We start from the raw sequence: 19,552 nt of genomic DNA on the forward strand, positions 1-19,552 counted from the left end.
CTAGATGTGCATAGTAATTGCCACAACGAAACAAGTTGAGTTTATTATTGAAAAACAAGGCGATGCTTCAAACCCAATAGGATTACAAACATAGAGATGTTACAAACAATGATAGAAAATGTTTATTGCAACTATGACTGAGTTATATCTCAGTTTCATCACTTGATTTTTTTGAGGAATTTATATGCCTATAGTAACTTTCAGCTATGTTACACTTTTGATATGTTAACCCCTTTTCAACCATTAAACTAGTACAGGGTGCAAAATAGGCAGCAACCATGTATTGCCGCCTCTTATCGCCTAGTAACCACACCTAAAAGAAGATATGCCTATATATTCTAAGAGACGTAAACACTACATTCTATACTTTCGTTATCATTACATTCTCCATTTCGAGAACCATGGATCTTGTAGCCGGTATGAGATGCACTAATGGGGGATTGTTGCACCAACTGGCGAACTATCGGGTCATCTGAGCCAGGTTGGTTTTCGTAGCTCGCAAATGCACCCAACGCTCCAAGAAATCCTTCATGTCTTAAGAACAAAGCTTTGGCCTCGCCTTTAGACCTGAAAGGATCATTTTAAAACAAAAACAGTACATCTTAGGATAGGAATAAATGCAAAGGAGAAAAAGAAAGGAGAGCCATCAAAATGGTGCTGGAAATCTAAGTTGTATATTTTACCAGAAATCAACTCCAACAGAAATAGTGTCCATGGTGTAAGCATGTCCGCGAATGAAAAACCCTCCAAAAAATATCCTCTTCAGTCCAAACCGGAGTGCATTTAAGTAAGAGATCTGAATGAAGTTTTAAATAAAAACACATATTAGGCTATATTACCCCCCTAGACAAGCTCTATAGTATAAACAAAAAATAAACTTGAGCAGTTGATAACCTGTCCAACATTATTTGAAATCATTCTTAGTAAGGACCGAGCAACATCTTCAGGTTTGTAATCTGCCAGCTCCTTATTGTCAGAAATTGCCTTACCAAAGCTAGAAGCAATAGCTGTTGATGAAAGACCAATCTGCAAAAATTGGAAAAGTTACATTGCAGCTCACAGCCACAGGCATAAAATGAGAAAACTAGGATATGTGTCAAAATAAGGTTATGTTTAAAGAAAATTCGCATACCTTATTATATTCCATTCCGCCATAGATGTCTCCAACAAGCATGTCTATAACTCTGTTATTTCCTTGATGGCTTAACTCCAGCAACTCATCAAAACTGAGACATTAAGTTTGTGATCAACCATACATAATAGTGTCCTTAAAATGGCAGCAATTCAAATGATAATAACTGTTCTACGAAACTAGAGACATTTACCTCTCGCACTTTGTTAAGAGCCTTCCCAAACCCCAGAAGGTGCCACCACCAACATTGGTTCCACTTACTCGCTCAAACTTGCCATCCCCATCTACCTATACAAGCATAGAATGTAGGACTATTTAGCTCCTAGAAAGATTCAGATTTATACTTGCGGTGACGAACTTAATTAATAAAAGATACCTTGATCATACTGACACCAGAACCAATATTAACAAGTAGATATGGGTATAAATCCTCTTGGTCAATCTGTACAAATTCCTTTCGACCATTTGTGTAAGTAAAAGCTTCTTCATGAACTGCCTACTCAAGGTAGAAAATTCCTCATCAGTCAAACAACATCAAATATGTACAATATACATCACAATATCTAGTATGTGTAGCAGGATCTACCTTAAGTAGAAAATTTGCTCCAGCCACAAGACAATCCATTTCATCTTCTTTGTCAAGGCAAACACCAAGCTTTTCTTTAATGAGGTCTGCATATTTGTATGCCCCTCCACCTGTGGCCTTCTCATTAAAAGAAAAGACACTAGTTTAATTGATTTGCAAACAAGAAATTTCCATGAAACCAAGTGGGCTGTTGTAAAGGAAACAGAGAGATTGATGTTTACATGCTCATACATAAAAGGCTTTTGATATACTTGTATACTCAAAATCATAATTTTGAAAGCACAATTTTTTTTTACCTTAACAGTGTAATTGTCAGGGGATCCCCCATGCTGGCAACCTGCAATGAACCACAACTATAAGCACTAAACAAACACTAGTAGACTTTACTATATACAAATAAAGCAAATTCATTTGAAAGCATCTGAATCAGAGTAAGAGAAGCTAATATGAGTACGAGCCATATTTGAAAGGGGACGAAAACACACTAAATTGAACTACTTACAGACCAAGAAATTCAATAAGTACCTGTAAAGACTAAAGAATTACAACTTCTCCAAATATAAAGAAATTGCAGTGGCCTATATTCATTTACTAAGAGCCAAGGAAACATGGGGAAACACTGTGTTTGGAGGAACGGTTCACCACCAACCTATAACCCGAGACACATGCACCAAATTGAACTACTTACAGACCAAGAAATTCAACAATTACCTGAAGCTTGATTGTATAAACAATGCATTAGTCTAATTAATGACGACACAGAATAATAGAATATGCATGCATGCAGCGTGAAACTTTAATACATAGCTTAGAAAACAATCATTCAGCTCCCAATTGAGCTCAATACAAATTCAATCAAACCATAGAGCAATTAAACTGATCATGGTTATAAATAATCATTACTGTTCAAATAAGAGATTCCACGTACCACCAAGATGAAGTTTATTGCGCATTATAAACTCTAAACAATCATTAATCTTGCTCGTTTCAAATTTTGCAAAATGAAGTGTCCCCTGAAGAACAGGACACTTTTTAGAAACCACCAGACTCTCATTCGAAGAATTGCCCTCGTTATCATCGATCAAACACTCATCACTTCTCGAGAAATAAACCAACTTAATTAAAGAACCTGTCAAAAACAGTACAGAATTTTACTCAATGCATGGCCTCTATTATACTAAGCATTTTCACAAACTTCACAAACAATATAATAATACCCAGAAAAATAAAAAACAAGACCCAAAAAGTGTATTGAATAAAATCACCAAAACTCAATAAACAAGGTTGGTTTCTATAATTGGTGAATGAATGAAATAACAGTATTAACCAAAATTTATAAGAAATTGAAGCAAAAACAGATTGAAATATGAATAATTACCTCCAATATCCAAAGCCAAATGGGAACTCTTGGAATTTTGTTGGCTATGGACGGTTCGCGGATCCATATTCTTGAAATTCTTGAATTTCTCTCTCTGGATCAATCTGGGTCTTCTTCAAACCTTGACTTGTCTTAATTAAATTACAAAATCAAAATAGACAGAATTGGTCACCTATAAGCTTCTAAGTCCCAACCTCCACACCAATGACCAAACCCGTCGCTGCATTACAACTATATTTATACAACAAATATGAAACCAAATCCCAAATCCCAAAATTAAAAAGTATAATCTATAATATAATAAATTAACTAATTGAAATTCAGAGCTGAACCTAGGAAAAAAGAAGAAAAAATATAGAGAGAAATGAATGTGAGGATTGCGATGCTGACGCGCGCGTGGTTTATTAATTATGCCATCCTAATCTAATCTTTTAATTTTTTTTTTACATGAAAATACTTCTAAAAACAAATCAAAAGTAACTCTAAGGGATGAAGAAACTGAAAATTTTTTGGGACTTTTTCATATTTACACTTTAAAATAGTTTTTTTTTTTTTACGGAATTGTACATAAAACCCTTATTGCAACTAGCGCTGCAGCTATTTTAGAAACACAAATCGTAAATTTAAAAAAAAAAAAAAGTTAAAAAATATAATATATGAGGTAATTCCCTAAATTTTTATTAAGAAAAAAAATTATAAAATACATTAACATAAAGAAATTTTTATTTTTACAATTTAAATTTTTTATTTATAAAAATATAAATTTTAGTAAATTATTCGATATTTCTTTATTGTTTTATAATTTATTTATAATTATTATTATTTTATAGTTTATTTATAGTTAATTATAATTATTATGAAATTAATTTATTGTTATTTTTAGTAGAGTAATATATTTTTCTAATTTAAAATTTTAAAATTATCTTTTTATAAAAAAAAAACTATAAACTGTAAAATTATAAATAAAATATAAAAAAAATAATTTTTAAAAAAAAAACCCAAAAAAATTAAGATAAAAATATTAAATTTAAATGAAAAATATTTAAAAAATTTGGCCTAGGTTCTGGAATTATTATTAAAAAATATTCATTTTTAATTACAAAATGAAATACTTTTGTATAAAATATGAAATAAGTTACCTTTTATTAAAAAAAAATTAAATAATTTTTCTAAATTTTTAAATATAAAATTGGGCAAAATAAACTAAAGGCTAATTAGTAATTTTTCTCCCGAACATTGACATGTACTAAATCGTGCCACTTGAACTTTTTTGGCTGTTAAAAATTCCCCTCGAACTATTGAAATTGTTAAATTTAAGGACTTTTGTCAAATTTTAATAAAAAAATTCTAACATGGATGAAAGTTCAAGCGGCATTATTTAGTACATATCAAAGTTTGAGGGACATGATTTGGTAAATATCAAATTTTGGGGAGCATGATTTAGTACATAAATAATCATTGAAACAATAAATTAAATGAAATTAGACAAAAGTCCTTAAATTTAACAATCTCGATAGTTTGAGGAGAATTTTTAACGGCCAAAAAAGTTCAGGGGGCACGATTTAGTACATGTCAAAGTTCAGGGGGAAAAATTACTAATTAACCTAAACTAAAATACTATTTTCTCTTTTTATTTTAGATACTCTTTTTATAAAAAAAAATAGTAATAGTGGTTAGAAATATAGCTTCTTTTTTTTTTTTTGAACAAAATGCGAGGATTATATTAATAAAACTAAAAGACGAGTTAAATCTTCCATTCGTTACACAAAAGGTTCTTTGGGATGGAGGAAGGATCAATCATTTTAGTAACATAAATAGTAAAAACTTACTTAGTAATATTATGGGTCACAAAATTATAATTTCTTAAAATAAACGAAAAATTACACCAGATTAAAATATGGCTAATAAATCATTTTTTTATATATCAAAATTGTTATTAATATTATAATTTTTTTTCTTGCACATTATTCTTATATGTTATGATATTTAGTACTATCCCCTTTTTTATACGAACAACTAAGAATAATATCACAAGAAATTTATGATGGTGCATTTAATTAAAGTTATTCTTTCATATTAAAAAAAATACAACTAATAAAAAAAAATATGTACAATTATATCCTATTCCTATTCCTATAATTGGAGTTGCAGCACATGTGTTATAAATGCAATTGACAATAATGGAGCTAGGAAGGATAGGGGATGGCCTTTCCTACCCCATCTATCCATTTAATATTTTTTATTCTTTTATATAAATAAAAATGAATTTTGAAAAATATATTATTTTTCTTTTTTTGAAAAATACATTACTACCCTTACTCCAATCTTTGATTCTGACTAATTTTTTTTTATTATTATTTTGGAAAGTATTTTGACTTTTTTTTTCTGAAATGGAGTCTGACTCAGATTTTCAAAAGTGATATATCATAGATTATCACTTTTAAAAAGTGTTTCCAAAAAATCTTCTAAAAATTGTACTTCTTCCGTCCAAAATTCCATGAGCATGTTTCTATAGTTTTAACAATTCGGGAACTACATGCTATTATAGAGGCCTTGTATCTAAATCGGTCTTAATTGAGTTATCATTAAGAAGTGATATGGTTACAGCAAACTAATTATCCAAAGAGCTAATATCTATAGTGAAATTCGAACTCTCGGCAAAGACTTTTCTATCATTACACCACACAAAATGTGATTTGTAATTGTAATTATTCGAAACTCAAAAGTAATACTCAATAATACTAATTTTTCGTGACGATACTTCAAATATATAAAAAAATAAAATAATTACTTGTGTGAACTTAATTGTCAAGTCATCTATAACTGATTAGTTAAAATAACTATTTATTTTGATCGAATTGCTTAATCTCGTTTGTTTGTTGCGAATATGTTTTGTTTCAAGATTCTTTATATTCACTAGAATCTTATTTTTATTCTATTTACTTCGATTTTTTTGATAAAAAAAATACGTATTTGATTGTAGTAATAATTGTTTAAAAGAATAAATTAACCATATAAAAAATAAAATAATTTCAAAGAAAATTTACAGAATTTGAAATAGTATTTTTTTATATAAATTTTGTTATTTTATGGATGGCTGTTTTTTCAATTTTTGTCGACCATATTATTTTTATGTTATGAAAACATAATAACGTAAAATTAATATTTTAATACAAAAAAAAAAAAAAAATCTGCATTTTTGTTACAAAAATAATCAATAGAAAAAATTGTATATTTTTTTTAAAAAAAAAAAAAAAACCAAACCTTTTATGGTTATTTACAAAATAATTTTTAATTTTAATAAGTACCCAAAAAATCTTTATTTATACAATTTTTTTTATTTATTCTATTATTGTTAATAGCAATTTTTATTTTAGATCCTTATTTTTAGAGTATGTCTGGTTTTTGTTGTATTTTGCTTCTGATTTTTATTTGGGTAAAAGAATTATCTTCTTGTACTTTTTTTTGACTTCTCATTAATACATTTTTTTGCTTATTTTATTAAAAAAATACTAAACAAATAAAACAAAAGAGTCATTTTTATTTTGATGAATTTATTATTTTATAGAAAAGCATCGTGCCACCTACGCTATGACCTCTCCCCCATTTGAGAATTAATATGATTGGTTTGGTTTGGTTGTTCTAAAGTCATAGCTGACTATAGCCTTCCATTCCTTGTATTTGACTACACTTTTTCCACTTAAGGCAGCTACCTTATCTTCTTTTTTTATTACATTTTATTTTCCAATTTTGATGAAAATATATTTGGATTTAACTTTTATGAAACCCAATCTCATTATACACGCCATTTAAAAAAAAAAATGTACACGTTGTGGGGCTGCTGGTGCATATAATATTAAACAATTTGTTTTATAACTGTGATTCACTAAATCAATAGTCCAGTCCATATCATGTGTTTACACAACAAAATATTCTTAAGAAAGGCTTTTAAATAAGTCAAAAAAAAACATCAAATTTAGAAATAGAATTGAACATAAAAAAGTATTACCACAAAAAAAAAAAAGTTAGAAAGATTAACTGTATCCTAATTAACCTATATGAGAATTTAGCTGTAAATTTTTTTTTTTTATTATTTTTTTAAAAATAAGCTATAATAACTCAAATTTATTTCATTTAATAAAATATTTTAAATGATAAAATAAAGAAATGATTAAAAGTGGTCTAACATTTATTATATACTCTTTTTATATTTTAAAAAATAACCATAAACTATAATAACTTAAGTTTATCTCATTTGATTAGATGAGATAGCTCTAACTGTTTTAATTGAAAGGGTTTACAACTATGCACAAGAATCAAGATACAACTAATAATGAGATTCAATGCAGCTCATTTAATTTTGTAGTTAGGAAAAATGCCAAATGATAATAATATTAAGCATATTTTAATTTAACTATTATTTTTTTAAAATTAAAAATTAATATAATTAAGATTGGAGATCCGATTTAATTTAATATTTTTTCTTATTCGATTTAATTTTAATTAATAATTGAATTTGAAAAATTATCATTCGATCCAATTCACTTAAGGCTCGTTTGATATGCCGTATAATGATCGTATTGTATTAAATAATAAATAACACTATGTTTTGATAAAACAATGTATTGTATTAATTCTTACGACTAAAATTTTTAATACATAACAAATGATCCGTATTAGCTTGTATTATAATATTTACAAAAGATTCGGGGTCAACACCAATCTCCAACCCGAACCCATACCCGGGATCCGGATCCGAACCCAAATCCAAACCCGAGACCTGAACCAAGACCCTGACACGGACCCGGATCCGAACTCGGACTGGGACCCATACCCGGAACCGGAACCCGAACCCAAGACCTAGACCCAGACCCAGAACCCGAAACCCGAAACCTGAAACCTGGACCCGGACCTCAACCCGATTGCTGGACCCAAACCCCGACCCGGGACCTGAACTCGGACCACGACCCAGACCCGGACCTAAGATCCAGACCCGGACCCAGACTCGAGCCCCGAACCTCGAACCGATTGTCGGACCCCGACCCCGACCCGAGACCTAAATCCAAACCAGGACCCGAACCCGAACTCGAATTCGAACACGAGACCTAGGACCTAGGGCCCAGACTAGGGACCTAGACCCAAGATCCGGGACTTGGACCCGGACCCGAGACCCAAAACTTGGATCCCGAATTCGGGCCCAGACCCAGAACCAGACCCGGACCCGTAGTTGGTGTTGGAGTCGAGTGTATTGAAAATATATTATAACTTTACACAAATAATTAATACAAGTCAATATCAAGCATAAGCAAAGCCAGCCCTAAAAATATATGGGACCAAGACGAATTAAATTTTGGGGCCCTCAAAAATATATTAAAAAAAAATATAAAAGAAGAGTGTTATGGGATTTGAACCCATGTCCTTAGACATTATGTCATCCACCTCAACTAACTAAGCTATAAATATTTGTTGCTTATAATACACTTAAATTTTACTTAAATAAAAGCCTAATAATTTTTTATTTTTTTTTTTATTTTGGGCCGCCAGAAAGTGCGGGCCCTAGGTACGGGCCTAGCCCGCCTATGCCTAGGGTCGGCCTGAGCATAAGTGTTGTATTAAATAATACTAATATAATACAATACAACACAATCCAATATAATACAATACAATACAATACAATACAACACAATCCAACATAATACAATACAATATGACGTACCAAACGCGCCTTTAAATCTTAAAATATAATCCAATCTATTCGAATATTACTAATTCAATTGGATCATTGTTTTAGTTGTATATATAATTACACATTTATTAATTTCAATATTAACTTAAACATATAAAAAAAATACGTAAAAATTTATTAAATTTAATACTTTATATAAATAATTTAATTTAATTAGAATTCAATTTTTAACATTATTTCAATTTAATTGTAATTAGATATTTAATTGTAATTCAAAATAACTATTTTATTAGATAAGATTAGATGTTGTCAACTCGAGTCACAACAATTTATTTATTAAATTAATGCAAAATGTTTTATTTTATATTTTTTATATATATTTTTTAAAAGGAAAATGCAATGTAATTAAATGGAATTAATGTGCATCTTCTTATTCGAATGGTATTATACTATTATGTAACTTCTAACCATTTTTCTTTAGTTTTTCAATAAAAGGAAGTAAAGTCATTAAAGCTAAATTGACTAAAAGCAGCGAGACTGTTAGTCCGAGTAAATTAACTGAATTTGTGAGCAGTTTAGTTAGGTAGATAATTGTTACTGCAAATGATGTTTGACTTCAATGCATGTCATGCCATGCCAGTGCAAAGTAGAAGGGGTGACAACATATGTCATCGTGTCGTGTTCTGTTTGTGTCATATTTTATGTAATTTGTTTTTATATTTCGTGTCAAGTATCGACCTGTTTTTTTTGACTCGTCTCTATATTCTCAATCTTAATTTGACTTATAAAAAATTGTGTTGTATTTGTGTTGACTTATTTTGACCTATTTTTTTATTATTAAAGCTAACATTGTAGAGAAAAATAATATTTTAAATTCACTATTTTTTTTATATATATGTAATAAAAATCAAAATTTGTTAAAAAATTTAATTTTATTTAAAAAAAAATAAATTTAAATTTTTTTAACTTTAGATCACTAAGTATATATTTTTACATAATTATATTATTATTAATAATATTTATTTTATTTAAAAATCATGTCAAACGTGTCAAATTCGTATTAAGCGGATCGTGTCGTGTTTGATCCGTTTTTATTATTTCGTGTCAAGTCGTGTCGATAACCCGTCCTCCTCTCTTTGAAACAAGGGGCGCCCCTTATATCAATGAAAAATAGACACTATGTAACTTTATTGCACTTTAAAAAAAACTATCAATAATTATGATTTTACGTATGGACTTCATTTTCAACCCGCATCTAATTTTTTTGACCTAACCCATAAGATTTGTGTCGTATTCGTGTTCATGTATCGTGTCTGAACCTGTTTTGTCACCCTAAGTAGAAGCCAACTAACACTATGTTTGGTAGGAAGGGGAGATGGGTGGATGGAGAGGGGTGGAGGGAGAGTGATGGAAGGAGAGACTAAATCACTTGTTTGGCAAAAGAGAGAGAAGGATGGAGAGGAGAGATGGAGACATTCTCGCTCCAAACCTTCAAAATTTCATCCCTCCAACTTTAAAAGGATTGTAAAAAAAGACAAAATACATTTTGCAAAATACAATAACTACTCTTAAAAAATAATAAAATTTTATTTTTAAAAAGACAATTTTATAATTTTACTAATCAATTTTTTCTTTCCCACCTCACATCTAATATCAAACAATACAAATGAGATTAACAATCCTTTCTATCCCTTTGACTTCCCATCCTCTCTAACCTCTCCATTCACCCTACTCTCTCTCCCTCCAAACATGGCCTAACACTATGTTTGACAGGAGGGGAAGATGGGTGGATGGAGAGGGATGGAGGGAGAGTGATGGAAGGAGAGACTATATTACTTGTTTGTCAAGAGGGAGAGAAGGAGGGAGACATTCTCCCTCCAAATCTTCAAAATTTAATTCTTCTAAATTTGGAAGGATTGTATAAAAAGACAATACATTTTGCAAAATACAATAATTATTCTTAAAAAAATAATAAATTTTTTTTAAAAGGACAATTTTATAATTTTACTAATCAATTTTTTCTCCATCATTTCCACCTCAGACCTAATGCCAAATAATACAAAGAAGATTAACAATCCTCCCCATCCCTCTTACTCTCCATCCTACTCTTCCTCCCTCCCACCAAACATAGCCTAAAAGTATAATATTGCCATTTGGATCATATAATTTTATTTTATTGCAATTATATAACTTAAGAAAGATAATATCAATGAACAATTTGGTTACTATATGATCAAAGCAATGTAAAGGTATCAGACAATCATGTGAGTGAAAAGATAAGGATAAGAAGACTTAGAGATTTTATAAAAGAAAAAGATAAAATGGCAAATAATGAACCTTAAGATAATAGGCCTTGCTAATTTCTTCCTCAGGAGTGACATCATAGTACAGTACTCGGTTTCCTTTACCATTGTGGCTCTGTTACCTGAGAGTCAGATGAGATTGAGTATACTTACACAGAGAAAGATGGGAAAGAAAAAAGTGATAAGATGGGAAAGAAAAAAGTGATAAGAAAGATAGAAATAAGAAAAGAAAGATGGGTGAGATTGAGGACAGGAAGGGTAGGGAGCCCCACGAGCTTAGTTCCCTTTCCATGTGCTCACACCAATAAACTAATCCTTCAAATTCAAACTGCCTTTCTGCGGGAGCATTTGCACTATTTTAACTGTCACCATAGCTTAGCTAACCAACTAATAGAAAAGTTAGTTAACAAAGAATCTAACTAACTAATGGCAATAATTAACTAACACCACTATACACAACTGAAATAACCGTTAAGCAATCTAAATATTCATTAACAATTCCCTTCAAACTTACACTATGTTTGGTAGAGGGGAGAGAAGGAGGGAGGGGGAGGGGTGGAGGGATTGGAAAATTCTCTTGTTTGGCAAGAGGGAGAGAAGAAGGGAGAGGCGAGATGGAAGGAGAAAATCTCCCTCCAAACACACTATTTTTAATCTCTCATAACATGGGGGAATTCAAGAAAAAAACAAAAAATAAATACAAAATTTATTTTCAAAAAAAAATATATATAATTACATTAAAAATGATAAAATAGTAATTTTAATATATATTTTACTTTCCATCCTTCCCATATACTCCTAACACCAAACAACACAAAGGAGAACAAATATCCTCTCCATTCCTCCTACTCTCCATCCTTTACACTCTCCATCCATTCTACTCTCTTTCCTTCCTATCAAACATACCCTTAGTGTAACTCCCTGTAAATGATTGTAAGCGGGCACCGACAACCTGTAGAACAAAGAAAAGAATAACCGAGAAACTTTGGGATTAACAATGTAATAAAAAAATGAGAATAAATGATCGAACTAAGTTACCGCCTATCTTGATTGTAGATATAAGTATGTAGTTTTAGAGAGAATGAGAGAGTGAACGATAAGTAAGAAGTATTGAGATGACTGAAATTGATGTGCCTCTCTCAGAATCTGAGAGTGGCTCTTATAGGCATCCATGAAAAGGCATTACTCATGACCGCTCACCCCTCTTGTGAAGCACTCCTCTCTCACTTGATCAGGGAGATCGTTATTTGTGTGGTCAGTTTGATTGATCACTTTAGAGATCGTAAGATGAGTGATAAGATTCAGTCTCGTATACGGGTTGGATCATCGTGAGCTCAATGTTGGATCATGGATAATGTTAATGTCTGACTTGACTGTATCGTCTTGGGCCTATTGGGCTTGGTATGTTGATTGTATCTTCATAACTAGTCAAAAAGTCTAACCCAATCTTGTTTGAGCATTCTTTGGAAACATCGCATGTGACATTGAGCTTGAGGCCAATTTCGGCCTCTACACCCCCTAATTGTTAGATACGCTACTGGTGTCCTTTTAATTTAAAGCGTAATTTTGTAATAGTAGATTAACTATTTAATAAAATTAGTAATAATAATAAAAATTTCACTAAATTAAAACCAGAATAAAAATTTGTTTTGAGGATTCCTAGTTACAAAAATTTTACAAAAAAACTATATAAAAATTAAAAAGTAATACACATCAGGCCAAAACTAAAGTAAAGTAAATCAGGAGGGTTTGCCAGGAAAAAGTAGTATAAAATTTGAAAAGCGCGGGAGTTAGTGTTTTTGAAAGAAATTATTACGAGTGACTGTGAGTGTGAGATATGATTCATATGAACATGAATGTCGCCGAATATCAACCTCTCTCTCTACATGTATGTAAGAATGGCCCCCAAATTCCATATACGATATCGTTTGCTTTTCTTCAAATCTCATCATCATCTACAACTACAATGATTTTACCAACATTATTGCATTGCAGTTAATATCCTCCGCATTCCAACGATGCCGAGCTTCCGAACACCTTTGCAGATTATCCATCACTCTCCGCCTCTCCGTTCATTCCAACGTTCAAATCTCAAGTCAGATCCGTCATTCCTCTTTTAGATTTTTTTTTGTATTTATATTTTTTGAGTTCGAATTTAGATTGCTTGTTGAATTCATCATTACGTACAGTCTCGGATACTGGTATCGGAAGCTGTTTGGAAGAGTTTTTTGATTTGAAACTCTGTTCGGAAGATTTCGGCTCTGAATATTGGGGTAAGTAATGGAAATGCTTCATATATATATAAATGTATATTTTATATAATATGGCGTTGATGAGATCTGATGCGTTGCCGTTTTGATACAGATGGAGTGCTTTCTGTTACCACCACAAGTGAGTAATACTAATGAATCCACAGTAAAATGTGTCGATTTTGTTTAATTGTTTTCACTTTTGCTAGATTTCTTTGTCCGAATATTTGCTTTACGTTTTCTCCGATCATGATTGTTATGTGCGTGATAGGATGTTGTTAAAAGATTTATTGAACAAACTGATGAGATGTTGCAATGATTTTGAAGATGCTGATCTAGATCTTGTTAAAAATAATATGTAGTTTGTTTTAGCAGACTTTAGTGCTGTTTCTTAGTTCTTTTTCTACAATTCAGCGATCATGATGAAATTCTTGGTTGTGCAAATTCTATCAAACAAGTTAGTGTATATGCGTTGAATTGATTGGAATAGTTTGTCCTTGATTTGAACTTTTTCCGATTGAAGATTTGCATCATGATTATGTGATGTGCTGTGATCCTGTTTAAATTCTATCATACAAGTCGATGTGTCATCATGATTAAGTTGAAGATTTTGAATGTAAGACATTAGTGTACATGAACAAATTCTTAATTGTACTATCTTTCCTTGCTGATTTCCTTTGGAATATCAGGTATTTCTGATGATGAGATATATAATTATCTGTTAAGTACGAGAGAATGTGTTTCTGAAAAAAAGTTGACAAGGCTACCTTCAAAACCGAAGAATGGTGTGAAATTCAGGCATGGAAATGACTCTTAAATTTTGTTTTGGATTTTTTTAACAATTCCTTTTATAATTTATTTTCGTAAGCTTTTCTCTCTTTTTTCTTTTATAATTCAGTGGGACTGAAGTATGCTTGCTAGTTTCCAAAAATCTGGATGTCTTAGTGGGAGAGATTAAGTGCTTTTTGCAAAAGGTTTGATACTTTTGTCATTTTCTTTGTAAATTATTTCTCTGAATCCTTTATATTTGGATAATATTTCTTGTGTCTTTGTAATTTGATAAGATTGTTTGTTTGTGCTATGATATGAATAATAAATCATATGATCTAGTAGCTTGAAACTTTTGACGAGTACTATATTTCCCTTTCTGTTTCCATCTGGATTTCTTTGCTGAGTACTAATACAAATGTGTTTGATATCGTTTTACAGATACTCGTTCTGAAGATTCCGGTAAGTTCTTATATTTTGAACTTTTATATAATTTGCTTATAAAAAATACTTAATTTTCATTGAAGAGGCAAGCATGTATACTGACAATTCAAGTATGTTTCTGTAAGGTTTTAGTGATCCAACTGGATTGCGCTTGTTTAAATAAATTTTTCAACGTGTCTAAAAATGTGATGTTGAAAAGTAGCATGACTGTTTTAACTTCCTTACTCCAGAGTGTTGCAATTGAGCTGGTGGTTGAACGTGAAGATACTCCTCGATCAAAGGACGAATATCTCTTTTTAGCAAATGAATGGAATCCGTTGCCTTTCTCAGCTTCAAACCTTGAACGTTTAAAATCAGGCCTTGAAGAATATGTATTGAAGCATGGAAATATATTAAATACACAGTGCCACTCATGTTTCCCAAATTCGTAAGTTTATAAACAATTCATGACATTTCTCTGTATGTGTGTGTTTGGTCTTAGAGTGCATTGTTCTAGAAGTTAGTAGGATAGATAATAGTAAAGGCAGTTTGCTGCATATTTGTTTTTCTACTGATGTTCCAAAATCTTGATAAAGAATTTGAATATTGAATATTCACATTGGTACATAAATCGCTGTCTCATCATCTAGTAAGGTCATTGTTACCTTAAATCATTCTTTATATTCTTTAGATAGGTCTGAACACTAAATTTTAATATCTTTGTAGTGGGACTCTCAAGGTTGGGAGTGGAATGGTAAGTCAAACAAAAAGTCGTAGAAATACAGGTCTGGTGATGGAAGCAGTGATTGTAATAAGTGAAATATCAGACCAAACAAGTACTTGCTTCAGAGCATGTGGTGCTAAAACAGAGGTTAACTTCGATCCATTTAGTTGTACAGTTGTGCCAATTTTTTTTTTTTGCTAAAACAGAACAAGTTGCTTTTGATTTGATTTATGCAATACTTACTACACTCGCTATGTTTGGTTTTTGTTCCTCATTGTTTGTTTAACTATGATTATACAACTATTTCATTTCAGGTTTTATACTTCAAAGATTTCTCTTCTTGTACGATCACTCAATCATCTTTGAAGGCACTGCAAAGCATCGACTGGAGAAGTTATGGGTTGGAATTGGGGAGTGTCGAGAATCGAGGTAGCAATGTACTAATAGAGTGGGAGAACTTACCTGCACATGCTCATATAGATATCGTCCTCCATCTATACAATGAGCAATATCCTATACACTGTCATACTCTCATAGTCTCATGCATTTTATTTGTTTTTATTTTGGCATTGCTTGCTCTTAATTGATTTTTCTACAACATAGTATGCATTTTTGGTCACTTGTATGTTCCTTGACTTTATGCCAAGGTCCTGGTACCATCAACGAGGCGAAAGATTCAACTAGACAGTAATCTTACTAAAAAAGCAGTTAAGCTTGCACTGGATGATTTGAGGGAAAAACACACTGGAGTACTCTTAAGTGCTCATGCTCTTAAGGTATTCAGAATTAGTTTTTCATTTTTTGTTTCTTAAGTTAATTTATGTTGAGCTCATTTTAAAAACGGCTGCATTCATTCTCAGATTTGCAGTCATGCTCCTGATCTGGCAAAAACAATGGCCGGCCTAATTTTGTCTTCCGAGGACATAGATTTCCAAACAGAATGCTTTTCATTACTTGGTTTGCAGTCTCAAGATGTTGAAGGTGAAACAGTTGAAGCTTGCATAAATGAAAAGATTATTTCAGTCATTGAAATGAATGACAAGAAGCCCCAGAGAAGCAAAGATGTAGCTCCGTTTCTTTTTGAAGATGATTGCGGCTTTCAGGAACCAGGGCTGGAATACGATGAATATGAAGGTGAGAATGCTTGTAGTCCCATGGATATATATAATTGATTAACTAATTTTTCAACCTGCATATATTACATGACTAGTTCTCGTGGTCTAGTTTATTTCTTTGTTCTGTTCACCTAGCTAGCTTGGATATGTGTCATATAGTTTAGGTGTCTCCCCCCTAAAACAAAAAGGAAACAATTTGAGTACTTTGACTGGGAAACTTACAATGGATCACCTTATTCCTTAATGAGCGAGCCTCGAGTGAGTGGCCTAACACCATGTATAAGGTGGCATCTTTTATGTGGTTGGTATTTAAAATTTGGATTTCACTTGTTGTAATTCAATAAAATCAACCACAAAGTGTTTTCATGTAGTATTGAAAAACTTAAAGAGTTCAATTGTATTAAGTCAGCTTATTTTGAGGGGACCTTTTTTCTTTAATTCTAAACCATTGCTACTAGGCCACTAGTCATGTCCGTTTCATCCAGCATGATGGGAATGTGATTACTTATTTGTTCATGATGATTACCTTTCCACATACAAAGAGGGTAGTGTTGATCCCCAAAGTATTATTTGAGTAGGGTCCATTTGAGAATCTAGAATTAGGCAACAATCCAATGAAGGTCGATTCCATGATGACCTTGACAAAATTATCTAGGCCAATTCAAAGCCGCTACGTGTAAGCTAACCCAGTTTTTAGCCATACATTCCACAAAGATATTCTATTACCTTCAATTTTCAGTTCATTCCAATCGCTTGGTTTTGTCATTGCTATTACATTACACCATCATGTAATATTGTAATTGAGCATTGAGCGAAATATTTGTTCTCGAATCCACACCCTACGTTAAAGTGATATTTTACGAGTACAACAAAAACTAATTAAATATTATATATTTCCTCTAAAAAAATCAATAATTATATTTTATATATTTCTTCTCGGTTTTGTCTTACTGAAGGTCCTTCTAATAAAATTTTGATATTTAAGTTATGTGAAAGTAAAATAATTACTCGGGGCCTGTTAAAAGTTTTGCTTATCATTTAAGAAAAGTATTTTAATGAGTACAGAAAAGGAAAAAGGAGAATTTGGACTCTGAAAATTGAAGATTTTTGACAAGTTAGAGTATTAAAATTAAACTAATTAACACCGAGTCAAAAGGACAAGTTTCATTTATGCATTCAATACAAGTTTATGTAATATAAATATTTTTTTTTTCTCCGCACTAAACATATGTAAAGTAACAAACATAAAATCTTGGTTATAAGACATTGAGTGAGGAATCTATAAAAGTATTAATTCTTGATTACTAACTAGTAAAAGTAAACAGCCTGTAAGAAAAGGTGTACCAAAATTAGGTAGTAGGAGCACACACCAACTTCGAAAAGAGAAATTTGTTTATATATCAGATCATATAATAGTACTCTATATATATATATATATATGATATCAAAGTTCAGGCAGCAGAGGGTGCAGGGATGTAGGCCATCCTTGGCTCTGGCATAGAAGCCATGATCGATGAGGTCCTTGAGAAATTAGTATTTTCATCAGTCGTTGAGTGTGCGTTTTCAGGCTTCTTATAGTCGAGTGACTCGTCGTTGTATATTTCCCACCATTTGGCCACCAAGATATTGATGTCTTCTCTGTCCATATTAGCTTCCTTACCAGTGAAACGCCATGGTTTCGATCCCTATTGTTATTTGGCCAATTAGAGAGGAATAGAGATTATTTAGTGGGAATAAGATCTAAAAGATATGTATGTATTTTCATTATCTATTATGAGACAAAGTACTTACAGCAGCACAATAGTGCGCCACCTTTACTTGGCTGAAATCGACGTTCTCTGGGTGACGCCATAACATGGCCAGAACAAGGTTGTATTCAAGGGGTATTGGTTTGAACACTTTTTCAAAGAACATGTTCAAGAAATCCTGTCACAATAACCACATAAATAAATATACATTAATTAATAAATACCACTAGTATATACTTGAAAGGGTTTGTTTGATACGGTGAAAATAATATCCACCTTTAATATAAAGAGATAGAAGAGAATTATTACTTGTTCTGCAAAAGGAGTGGGTGGAGTAATCTTGAGAGTGTGAAGAAGATTTTGGTAGGTTACATGACTGGGCTCGAACACAAACATGCCAGCGTTGAAATACAATGGTGGAGGAGAACCCATCTCAGCTGGCCATTTGACCCTATCAGGGCATTGTTGGCAATATCCAACCTTGAACTGCAGTGAGTGGCTCCATGTTTTCTCACAGAAGCAATCCATCGTAGCGTAGAAGTACCCATCTTCCATGTCAAATAGATGATCTATGTTTTCGAACACTTGGATATCAGCATCCAAATACATCATCTTCCTGTACTCCTCAAACTATATATATACATATGTATACAATAACACAATACATCAGAACATGAAAAAGAAGTAATTAACCATAAGTATAGACATGATATATAATATATGTTTATGTTATAATACTTACATTCCAAATACGGAGCTTAGAGTAGTTGATGACATAATAAGCCATGGCAAACTGAATCTGATTTTCAGGTGGATAGATGGGTTCAATCTCACGGACTATGCAACCCTGAGACTTCAAAATGTGACGGTGTTCTTCAGGCACATCAGGCAGTATTGCCACCACAAGAGGGTAAGCACTCTTCACTTTTCTCAAGCCTTTGGCCAATCCTACTACCCCTTTCACGTAGTCACCATTACCGGCTAAAAAAGTTACGTAAGCCCTTTTATTATTATCATTATTATTCACGTGATGAGCTGAGACCAGCTTACCATTATTGATCACCTCCACACCAACTTCTGAACCCATTTTAATTAGTGATGAGATATGTGAGGAGCTAATTAGGAAAGTAAATATAGCAACACTGAGGAAGCCACTCCACTAACCTTGTTGTTCCTGAGTCATACTAATGTCGGGTTATAGAGGATTATATAGGCGTCAAATGAGGTTTAAATGAATCCCAAATGAAATCCAGATGCAAATTATTTGTTACCTTTCTTTTTAATAAAAGAAAAGTAATTAGTTATTACCACATATAAAATAAATAAATAAATAAAATAAATGAACAAAACTAGTCGTTCAACCCACCATTCGTCTATAGAGAGCCTTATCATCAAGATGGATGGTTCAGATTGAGTATGACTGGACTCATACACTCACTA

At 31.8% G+C, this 19,552-nt stretch overlaps 3 protein-coding genes across 4 annotated transcripts; 1 reads left to right on the forward strand and 2 right to left on the reverse strand.

Annotated features, from left to right (window-relative positions):
• Positions 1-17: 17 nt before the first annotated feature.
• Positions 18-3,517, reverse strand: LOC115712632 (pantothenate kinase 1). 2 transcript variants are annotated; one of them, XM_030640935.2, is made up of 10 exons: positions 3,097-3,517; positions 2,647-2,847; positions 2,015-2,055; positions 1,719-1,835; positions 1,509-1,628; positions 1,326-1,420; positions 1,133-1,226; positions 895-1,026; positions 684-796; positions 18-567 (listed from the first exon to the last, which is right to left on the reverse strand). In XM_030640935.2, the coding sequence occupies exons 1-10, from the start codon at positions 3,161-3,163 to the stop codon at positions 339-341; spliced, it is 1,209 nt and encodes a 402-aa protein (XP_030496795.2). In that variant the 5' UTR covers positions 3,164-3,517; the 3' UTR covers positions 18-338. The 2 variants fall into 2 exon arrangements, with proteins under 2 accessions (XP_030496795.2, XP_060970792.1); XM_061114809.1 differs by lacking the exon at positions 2,015-2,055 and having other exon boundaries at positions 1,719-1,857; positions 2,622-2,847; positions 3,097-3,496.
• Positions 3,518-12,826: 9,309 nt separating this feature from the next.
• LOC115712557 (type 2 DNA topoisomerase 6 subunit B-like) lies at positions 12,827-18,039 on the forward strand. The gene is made up of 12 exons (XM_061114812.1): positions 12,827-12,973; positions 13,081-13,180; positions 13,275-13,358; positions 13,450-13,476; positions 14,024-14,132; positions 14,233-14,308; positions 14,544-14,564; positions 14,777-14,973; positions 15,252-15,396; positions 15,564-15,785; positions 15,897-16,025; positions 16,110-18,039. The coding sequence occupies exons 1-12, from the start codon at positions 12,923-12,925 to the stop codon at positions 16,419-16,421; spliced, it is 1,473 nt and encodes a 490-aa protein (XP_060970795.1). The 5' UTR covers positions 12,827-12,922; the 3' UTR covers positions 16,422-18,039.
• On the reverse strand, positions 17,636-19,456 carry LOC115714134 (galactinol synthase 1). The gene is made up of 4 exons (XM_030642694.2): positions 18,855-19,456; positions 18,422-18,742; positions 18,156-18,290; positions 17,636-18,049 (listed from the first exon to the last, which is right to left on the reverse strand). The coding sequence occupies exons 1-4, from the start codon at positions 19,197-19,199 to the stop codon at positions 17,816-17,818; spliced, it is 1,035 nt and encodes a 344-aa protein (XP_030498554.2). The 5' UTR covers positions 19,200-19,456; the 3' UTR covers positions 17,636-17,815.
• Between the last annotated feature and the right edge of the window lie 96 nt (positions 19,457-19,552).

This window comes from Cannabis sativa, chromosome 4, assembly GCF_029168945.1.
Source record: "Cannabis sativa cultivar Pink pepper isolate KNU-18-1 chromosome 4, ASM2916894v1, whole genome shotgun sequence".
Classification (NCBI taxonomy): domain Eukaryota; kingdom Viridiplantae; phylum Streptophyta; class Magnoliopsida; order Rosales; family Cannabaceae; genus Cannabis; species Cannabis sativa.

Coding starts and splice junctions, on each gene's coding strand:
- LOC115712632 (XM_061114809.1), bottom strand. CDS start 3,163: ATGGATCCGCGAACCGTCCATAGCCAACAAAATTCCAAGAGTTCCCAT. Junction 1,629..1,718: donor GAGCAAATTTTCTACTTAAG/GTAGATCCTGCT, acceptor TACCTTGAGTAG/GCAGTTCATGAAGAAGCTTT. Junction 568..683: donor TCTGTTGGAGTTGATTTCTG/GTAAAATATACA, acceptor TGATCCTTTCAG/GTCTAAAGGCGAGGCCAAAG.
- LOC115714134 (XM_030642694.2), bottom strand. CDS start 19,199: ATGGGTTCAGAAGTTGGTGTGGAGGTGATCAATAATGGTAAGCTGGTC. Junction 18,291..18,421: donor CCACTCCTTTTGCAGAACAA/GTAATAATTCTC, acceptor TTATTGTGACAG/GATTTCTTGAACATGTTCTT. Junction 18,050..18,155: donor TGGCGCACTATTGTGCTGCT/GTAAGTACTTTG, acceptor AAATAACAATAG/GGATCGAAACCATGGCGTTT.
- LOC115712557 (XM_061114812.1), top strand. CDS start 12,923: ATGATTCATATGAACATGAATGTCGCCGAATATCAACCTCTCTCTCTA. Junction 13,181..13,274: donor TTCCAACGTTCAAATCTCAA/GTCAGATCCGTC, acceptor CATTACGTACAG/TCTCGGATACTGGTATCGGA. Junction 15,397..15,563: donor CATGTGGTGCTAAAACAGAG/GTTAACTTCGAT, acceptor ATTTCATTTCAG/GTTTTATACTTCAAAGATTT.